General features: G+C 35.4%; 1 protein-coding gene across 1 annotated transcript; it reads right to left on the reverse strand.

The window, feature by feature from the left end:
- Window positions 1-3,582: 3,582 nt before the first annotated feature.
- LOC110020371 (dehydrodolichyl diphosphate synthase 6-like) lies at window positions 3,583-5,300 on the reverse strand. The gene is made up of 2 exons (XM_020718448.1): window positions 5,097-5,300; window positions 3,583-4,662 (listed from the first exon to the last, which is right to left on the reverse strand). The coding sequence occupies exon 2, from the start codon at window positions 4,628-4,630 to the stop codon at window positions 4,031-4,033; it is 600 nt and encodes a 199-aa protein (XP_020574107.1). The 5' UTR covers window positions 4,631-4,662; window positions 5,097-5,300; the 3' UTR covers window positions 3,583-4,030.
- Between the last annotated feature and the right edge of the window lie 4,848 nt (window positions 5,301-10,148).

The following is a 10,148-nucleotide window of genomic DNA, read 5'->3' on the forward strand; positions in this document are numbered from 1 at the left end:
ATCAAATTATTCAGAATTTTATAAAAATAAAAGATAAGGGTTACCATGAAATTTGATATTTGAGCATGAATTTGAAAAATGGATGAAAGAGAGTAATTGATTTGTAAATAGGAAGTTTTGTATGTAATTACACCTTACATTTGTTATTTTTAACTCAATTTTACTTTAATTTGAGTTTGATGTTGATTTAGGTTGAATTGGAGGTGTTTTCATGATTATTATTATCATTATGATAATTATCATTTAAATTATTGTAGTCTTGATAGACCCCCAAAGAAAGTCTGATTAAGCATGGAGGGGCTCATTTCAAAGGTTTCATGATCTGAATGCACTCACGCGGTCTTTGAAAAAAATGCTTTGATAAAAAAAATTATGTAGGTGTAATTTTCATGCATGAAAACTGGAATAAAAATAATAATTTCGGGGTGTATTTAGGTTAAGCCAATTTTTAATTCAAGTTTAGGGCTTGATTGAAATTGGTTACTTTCGATTCTATTTCAGTTTGGCTAATTTCATATTTTCTTTAATTAAATTCCAGTTTCAAAGTCAAATAAAGGTTGGCTCAAGTTTTAGTTTAAGTTGGGTTTAAGCTCTTGCTTATCCAAGCTCAGTTTAGCCATCTAGTGACACTAAGAAAGGGTTTTAGGTTCATATGGGATTTGATATAGCCTAGGGTGAATGGTTGACTAAAAAGTGAGATTAACAAATAGATCACAATATGTGTGACGTACAGTTCAAATTATAATGCATATACTAGTATTAACCGAAGCGACAAACCAAGTCTAAAAATAAGAATATCACTGCTCAAAGTTTGAATTTTGAATTTATGAATTAGAATTGAAACTTTAATTTGAAGTTCAAGATTTATGAACTTTAGTGTTTCTTATCGATATGATCCATTAAATGCTTACATTTGAGCATCTACGAAAATGTTTGCTAAGAAAATTAATTTAAGATTTTAGGAAAGGAAGTTGTTGGGGAACTTACACATGATTTAAAAAGGCAACTAGAGCAATCCAATAATGGTTTATTGAAGAAAAAAAATGCTAAAGACTAACACGATTTGTGAAAAAGGTCTAAAGATGATGTTGTTATGTTTCATCTCTTTAAGGTAAAAAGTACAAGAATGATGTAGTTAAGCTTCGTGTCTTATAGACCTAATTTTTTTTCAATTTGAGTTTAAGAATTGAGCGTTCAATGACTAAACTAAGATATGAAGCATAGGGACTCACACCCATATTAGATTTACTATGTAAGAAATTGGCCTTCTGGTGTTTTGGGGTATAGTACGACTATGAACCCTAAACATTTTCTATTTTCTATGATTTTCAATAACTACATTAAGATAGAAAACATGGGGACTCACACCCATCTTAGATTTACTAAACAAGACACTGACCTACTGAGTATTCCAGGGAATAATATAATCAATGAATCAGAATAAGAAAATGTTAAGATCTGATTTTAGTTTTTCAATGACTACACTAAAACAAGAAGCACAAGGACTCACACTCATCTTTGATTTACTACGCAAGCCATTAGCCTACTGAGCATTTTGGGCATAGTATGACCAATGTGCCCAAAACATTTCTTATTCTCTATATTTTCAATGACTACATTCAACAAAAGCATGAGGACTTACACCCATTTTAGGTTTACTAGGCAAGACATTGACCAATTAAGCAATTCATAGCATAATACAATCATGAACAAAAATAGAAAAATATTAAGATTTGATTTCAGGTTTTCAATGACTGCATTTGCTGCACTTGCTAAGACAGGGAGCACAGAAACCCACAAACATCATAGATTTACTAGGAAAGGCATTAGTATACTAAACATTTTGAAGCATGGTATAACCAATGAACCCTAAATATTTCTTATTCTCTATGTTTTTTAATGACTACATTAAGACAAGAAGCATGAGAACTCATGCTCATCTTAGATTTAATAGTCAAGACATTGGCTTTCTGAGCACTTTGGGGCACAATACGGCCAATGACTAGAACACGAAGTGTTAAGACCAGATTTTTGGTTTTCAATGACTACATTAAAACAAGAAGCACGATAACTTATACCCATCTTAGACTTAATAGACAACACATTGGCCTACTTGAAGTTTCGGGGCTCATACACCAAAATAATGTGTTGTTTTAAGTATCAATTATGTTAAACTATCAATTCAAGCATCAATTCTGTTTATTATTGTGCATTGTTATATCACCCAAAGGAGATTTTCAATACACTACTAAATATTTCATTTAATCTAATTGGATATGAATATTTGTTTAAGTTTAATACTTGAAGCATTGATGTATGAGCATGTTCTATTTTTTTGCAGTATATATTCATATTTCTCTTCACTCGCAAGCTACATCTGTTTAGACATTCAATGAGCTTAATTTCTCTGAATGGCGCGAGTAAATCCATTTCACCTTAGTGTTCTGGATCTTGATTTGACACTAACAGCTGAGAAACCCCATGCTTCTACTGATTCTAACAGTGTTGAGTAGAAATCTTTTTATAAAACTTGAGCAAAATCAAACAGATTGAGCTTAACATTTGCGCAAATGACTGTAGCAAACAACATAAAATGTATATTTTCTAACATTAAAAGTGCTAAGGAATTCATTAAATTTGCTGAGGGAAGTTCTAAGTCTCACTCTGCTAATAAGTCTCTTGCTGGGGCACTATTAAGTACCTTAAACAACATGAAATTTGATGGTTCTCGTACTATGCAAGAGCATGTCGTTGAAATGACGAGCATAACAACAAGACTTACGACCCTAGTAATGGAAGTTAATGAAATTTTTTGTGCAGTTTACCATTAACCCCTTGTCTCCTGAATATGGTTCATTTTACATGAACTATAACACTATAAAAGATAAGTGAAATACGAATGAACTGCAATGTATGCTCATTCAAGAGGAAGTAAGACTCACGTCTAATATAAATATAAAACCGAGTTTTCAAAATGTCAGACGAATGCTCAAAACAAACAGTTTCACGGTGTTTTCAAAACACCTCCCGCACAAATAAGTGGCCCCAAACAGGCCCTGAGACTTAATTTCTAACTAAGAGCAAGAACTCCTATGACAGTAAGCATTGCAATCAAATGGGTTCCTTATTTTGAGAATAAAAAACTAGAATCAACATGTTAAGCGATTGAGCAAATGGAAAACATGAAAAAGTTCAATAAAACCATTTATAGGTATGAAGTTTCTCTTCAATTGAAGAACAAACAAAACTTTGACTTAGAAATAACAAAGAGACGATACCTAGAATGACAATTTCTCATAATTATTAATTAAAATCAAAAGGATATCTCATCCATAAGTTGGCAATCATAAGAGCAAATAAAACACATCCATTTTTTATCTCTTTTCAAGATTATAATACACATAATAAAGTAAGAAAATATCAAATAACAAAAGAAAAAATTCATACTTTAAATCATGATAATATGAATTGACAAATAGTTGCGAAGCTAAAAATGGTTACAACCATAACATGACGACAATTGAGAGATAAATATTTGCAGCATAGAAAATCCAACTCAATCTCCAATATCATCAATGAACACAATTACTATATATAAGTAAAAATATTATTTCTATCTAATTTAATGTGTCTCCCATTTAAATGATACATCCATATAATTATTGTACAACTCCATGGGGTACAGACCATGATAACTTGAAGCCAAATTCAACTAGACCATTATTGCAATGTAAAAATTCCAAAACATGCCATAGTTTTCTCTTCATACCTGAATGATCTTCTTTTATTCTATCTTTTTACTTCTTATATTTATTTCCTGTAAATAAGGGCACCCCCTCTGATACTGCAAAACAGCCCAAACTAAGTGGCTAAAATAAAAACCAGGCCAGAGAGGTGTTGGATTTTGCAAATGACTAAAACTAGATTGCAATAGAAGGAAGTTGCTGAGGCGAGTCTCGCCTGAAGTTCTGATGATCATATCTGGATCGGGACAGTCAAAACTGTATAAATGCCGCTTAAAATCAACTAATCAAATAATACTTTTCATATCAAATTCTTTGAAAAAATCATTTTTACGACCATAAACATGAGTTTGTGTCACCATATTTCTCTTTTCATAACAAGACTCTTGAATCGCATGAGCAATTTCATTTGTAGAGGTATAAGCCACACATACAGAGAGAACGGGTCCTGTATTATGAAATGTATTCTTCATTGCTTTTTCAGCTGAGAACCTCACTGAATCATTCAAAAGGTCAAGGTTTCCCCAAAAGTTCATCCTAACCTCATATTCATTCACAATGCTCTGTTCTTTTAGCAATTCATCAATCTTTTCATTCATCAGATCCATTGTTGATTGAACCTCTTCTGGTTTTCTTTTGAAATTGTCAATGCTGAAGGCATAAATGGTGACATACTTAACTCCCATTTCAAAGCAATATCTCAAAATAGATTTAAGGGTGGAAAATCCTGCTCCGTGGCCACTGCCTTGTTCCATGTTTCGATTTTTTGCATATCTACGATTTCCATCCATGATAAAAGCAATATGATTTGGCATCGGACCAAATGACAAAACAGAAAAGATACATTGACGAACCATGCAGAATAAATTTCCAAAGATAGTGGACATATTTGTGAAACAAACTTATGCACTTGAAGATCCTAACATCACATATAAGGTAAAGTTAGTAGCTACCAAATAGAAACAAAGAAGTAGCAAACTAGCCATAAAAGAGTTCATTCATGGATAGCTAAACAAGCAACACGGCACAAAAAAAGAGTAATTGGATTCGAAGTTCAGACACTGAGTGAAGATGACTATTTTGGGGCTGCTTGGTAGCTGGACTTGAGCGGTATTTAAAGTAAATTATGAAACTAAGAGGCAGTTTGCACGGGATTTTTGGATTTACGCGGGATTTAAATCCTACCAAATCAAACGGTAAAAAACTAACATAAATGCTTATATAAATCCAACGCATTTCTAAATCCCGTTGTACCTCCGTCTTGATCTAAGCTCTAAACCTTCAGAATTATATGGTTCAGTGGATTTAAAGGATTTACGCGTGCAGAAAGAACAAGATCCGGTCGCAACTTACTCTCTTCTTCTTTGTCGTGAGTCACGGGCAGGAGCGGGATGGAAAGAAAGATGAGGATTTTGGACACACCGCCGCAATCCCGTCGATTTCTTCGCCGGCGAGCTCCCGTCGCGACTTCCGGGGTTCTCTTCTGGTCGAGGATTTAGCGAGTAGAGGCACCGACGGGAAAAAATCGGATGGGATGTCTACATCAAATATAAACGATGAAAGCATCTTATTTTGTCCCTGCCCTGCCGGTGGACAAATTATTGCATACTTATTAGGGCTCTGTTTTGGACAGCTGTTGATTATTTATAATCTGTTGATAAGTAGATTATTATGATAATCTGATAATCTGCAGATTATCATAATAAGTTGGCTTGCTATTTGGGGTAACTTATCCAGAACAGTTTATTGGGAATTGTTATTGGATAAATGACGATTCTGCCCCTGTTTGGTTAAGCTGTTTCATAATACCCTGTTTAGGCGCGCATTTTGACTTGATTCATCAAATCAAAGCGAACTTATATGCAGATTACTATGGGCCCGTTTGGGGCAGCTTATAAGTGCGGGCGGCGGTTTGGAAAACACGCCCAACCCCTTATTCGCACTTTTTGGTAGATTGTATAAAACTGCGTTTTTCATACTGTGTTTTGCCCGCGGTCCGCGTTTCGCGATTTTTTTTACCTCATTAACCCCTGTTCGTTCGAAGCTGTATCTCCCCCACCCCCCCCCCGTTAGCGCGGGCAACGGGATTTCAATTCCGATGACCGACAGCTTCTTACGGGCAAACTCCACACAAAAAATAGTGCCGACAACAGTTTGAGGAGATTTGGAGCAATCTCGATTATGCTACCTCTTGGCAATCAAAAGCGTGGAGAAGGAGCTACTCGACTTGTAGAATCGAAAGGAGGGCGACCTCTAGACTAGTGAGACCACCTAAGAGATCCCAATCGTTGAAGATGAACCCAGTAAATCTTTCTAATAATTGACAATTTTGATGAAGCTCACTGTGAGATTCTAATTCAAACACTTTGGGACCACTATGACATCTTTGTGTGGTCTAACACAAAAATGTATGGGATACCGACTGATGTTTTCTATCATAGATTGAATGTGAGCCCCATAGTTTGACGCGATCAAGCAGAAGGCAAGGAACTCAATAAAAGCACTGGTTGGACTCATTAAGGAGGAGGTATTGAAGCTGTAGGAGGCAAGGTACATTTGAGAGGTGCAATACCCCACTTGGCTCTCAAACATTGTCATGATTCATAAAATCAATGGAAAGTGGAGGAGGTGTGCCAAATTCACCAATGTAAATGCCGTCTGCCCGAAGGATTGATACCCGCTGCTAAGGATCGTTGCCCTAGTGGACTGGACCATAAAATACTCGGTGATGAGTTTTCAAGATGCTTTCTATAGCTATCACTAGATTTGGATGGTCCCGACAGAACCTCAGAGGACCACCTTCATTGCAGCTGAGGGAGCGCTTTGCTATAATGTAATGCCATTTAGGCTTAAGAACACTTGGGTCACGCACTAGCGTTTAATGGATGTAATTTTAAAAAATCAGATATAAAAGAATATTGAGGTCTATGTCGATATTGTTTTTGTGAAAATTCAAACAACATTACAACATATAAAAGACCTAAAATAAAATTTTCAAACCTTAAGAAAATAGAATATGAGGTTCAAACGCTTAAAATGCATCTTTGGGCCTCATTTGACAAGTTCTTAGGTTGCCTCTTGACCCCTCAAGGCATAGATGCAAATCCGGATAAAATCCAAGGACTGATTGACATGTCTCCCCCATGGAATGCTTAAGAGTTTCAAGAGTTAACCGACAAGATCACAACTCTATGTCAATTCAATTTAAGATCGGGTGACAAGTGCACCGCATTCTTCAAAACTCTCTAAAAATACTGAAAGTTTTTAGTGGACATATAAGTTCCAACAATTTTTTTAGTGGACAGAATTGTTCAGCTTCACCTCTCATGGTGAAGGAAAAATGAGAGTGTCGCTAAAGAAGGATGTCGAAGCATTCTCCAGGAGGTGAGACCAATGTCAAAAATATGGTTTGTTGCACACCTGTTGGCTTAAAAATCACAACCGATCATTAGCGTGTAGTCCTCGGCTTCTTGGGACCATTTCCACCTTCAAAAGGAAAACTTCATTTTCTCCCAGTGACAGTGGATTATTTCTCAAAGTGGATAGAGTCCAAAGCTTTCGTCTATATCATAGTGGATGTTGTCCATAACTTTATTTGGAACAACTTGATCTGTTGTTATGGCCTGCCACTAATAATCATCACATATAGTGAGACATATTTCATAGACAAAAAGGTTCATAATTTTTCCAAAACCAAGGAACTAACCTCAAATACGCTTCGGTACATCATCCACGAACCAATGGCTAGGCTGAGGTGGCCAATAAAATCATCCTCAACTGGTTAAGAAAGAATGTGGAAGGTGTAAAAGGCAGCTGGTTGATCTACCCCAATGATTATCACAATTATGTACGTCCTAGTAATGACATCAGAAAACTTGATCTACTCCCTAGCAACTTGATTGAATTCTTAATAGTAGGTGTTCTTGGACACTGGGATTTCTCACAGAAGTATGTGTATCGTTTCATTAATATAGAGCTTCATTGAGTCCAGATTTTTCAATCACACAAAGAACGAGGTAATGGCTCCTGTAAGAAAAGTTTTAATATAATACTTATAGGTCTTAGTTTGGAGTTTTGATTAAGTGAAAGTTCTACCAACTACTCAAACACTATTTCAATTAATTCTAATTTTTAAAATCTACTTAACTTAATTGGATTGCTGATTATTAGGATATAAAAGTTAACCCTTTTTTTTTTTATTTCGTAAGTGGATTGTAGAATCGAATAATATGAATTATTATATTGTCTACTGACAAATAGGAGCATATAAAGAAGTTTAGTTTACCTAGTTTTAATTTCTTAAACTCTATATTGAACCCATCAAAACATATTTCTCTATCTATTTGCATTGCCTATAGTCTACTTTCATTGTAGCCTACAGAACAATTTGAATACTTTAGATGTTCTTCCATCGTTCTTCCGAGTCCTAACGGATCACAAAAAATTTTAACAATTCATATGGTCAATGCAAAAGATAAAAGAAGTATAAAAGAGTACTCATCAAATTGATATTAAAAACCAATGCTAAAAACATTCTACACATCCTACAAATCCTACTTATTCATCACAAGCGAAAGGTAAAGGAAATCTTCTCACAAAGCATGAAGAACACCATAGAAATCTTCATCATTTAATAAATCAAATCCACTAAATATTTGCTTACAGCTAGTACAAGACAAATGGTAACACAATTCTTAGCTTTTCTCCTTTGAAATATATATCTATATATATATATATATATATATATATATATATATATATATATATTAATGTGATGGGGCTCGCGGCTCAAGAAGAAGGTATGCAGGCAGATGCGATAGGATCTCTCCAGGCGTGCTTGAGTTCTCTTTTTTTATAGTAGAGGATAAGGATTTTTTAAACTTTATATTATATTATATAATAATAATAATAATAATAATATTATTATTATTATTATTTTAGTTCACACGGTTTTCGCTTGGACAAGGTCTCGTGGTGAAATGAACGTCACCCTAGGTAAAATCGACGTTCTGAACGTAATAGTACGGTTCGTTTCATCATTGGGGTCAAGCAGACCACTTTTTTCGATGATTGGTTGAAAATGAAAATTAACACCTTTTTAGCCCGCATATTGCCTCGTGGTGAAATGAACACCCCCTATATAAAATCGACGTTCTGGGCATGATCACGCGGTATATTTCGTCATCTGGGGTCATTTGAATAAACTCACTGATGATCGGGCCAATTTGAGCCAATTTCTCTCGCGACGTGAGGCATGCGATCTACTGGTCCGACTGAAACCACCGGATAAGTGACATGCTGACGGCCTTTGCCTAAGCGAGGGCCAGTGTCTAGTAAAATGACTTAGGCAATGTGCCCCTCAACATACGCCGAAAGATCTCAACCGGATGTCTCGAGCTACGGTAAAAATATATGCATGAAGCGTTATCCCGATTAGCTCATGTTGGCATCCCACACACGTGACATAAAAAAACTGATGCCAACAAGGATAAGGAAAACTACTAACTAAGTATGGAGAAAACACAAAAGTTAACTTTATTTAAATTAAATCAAATTCACTAGAAAAGTATTTACAACAATTATAAGATAATGAATACCACAATACTTACTTTTTTTTCTCTCCAAGAAAGATGAAAATCCCACCAATGAAGTTTCCTACTGATCCACACAATGTTTATACAATTCCTTACATATATCTCTCAAAATCTCTCACTATTCTCTCTAGAAAAGGTAGAAATCTAAGTTTCTTACTCCTATCTACAACCTCTGGACATTCTTGTAGTTTCTAAGAGTTTGAAATGTCAAAAGGTGTCTTCCTAAGTGCCAAATGGTGCTTAAAAACTGCCAAAATCAAGCAATAACTGTCCAAAACGGTTACTAGCACGATGGCGCCAGAATCAGCGCTATGACACATGTTGCTTGACGTGATTGGCGCATTGGGGCCAGTTTGTGTGCTATTGCGCCAGTTCAAAAGTTGGGGCGACTCCAATTTGCTTCATTTCACTCTGTTTCACCTCGTTTCAGCTCGAATTTTGCTCCAACAAAATGCGCCATATTAGAATTTTCTTCATTGTTTGATTTGACTTCAAATTGCACTGTTTTTGCTCCATTTCTCCAAAAGCTTATTTCTTGTCCCTGAAACAAAAAATATGCAAAAATACCTTCCATTAAAGCACAATATCATAAAAAATGTACAAAAAATGAGTATTAAATGTAGATTTAAAACATGCAGTTTCACGGTGTATCATCCAGCCTAAGACATGAAGATATCTAGTTGTGGAACCAAGATGGACCGACCGAGGACCAAATGAAGACCGGCGAACTGCGGTGCCAAGATTGCCTGGTCCAGCCTGAGACATGAAGATAGCTTAATGTATGTTGACCTCACTTTTGGTTGAGGTCTAG

Source organism: Phalaenopsis equestris, unplaced genomic scaffold (genome assembly GCF_001263595.1).
Source record: "Phalaenopsis equestris unplaced genomic scaffold, ASM126359v1 Scaffold000094, whole genome shotgun sequence".
Classification (NCBI taxonomy): Eukaryota; Viridiplantae; Streptophyta; class Magnoliopsida; order Asparagales; family Orchidaceae; genus Phalaenopsis; species Phalaenopsis equestris.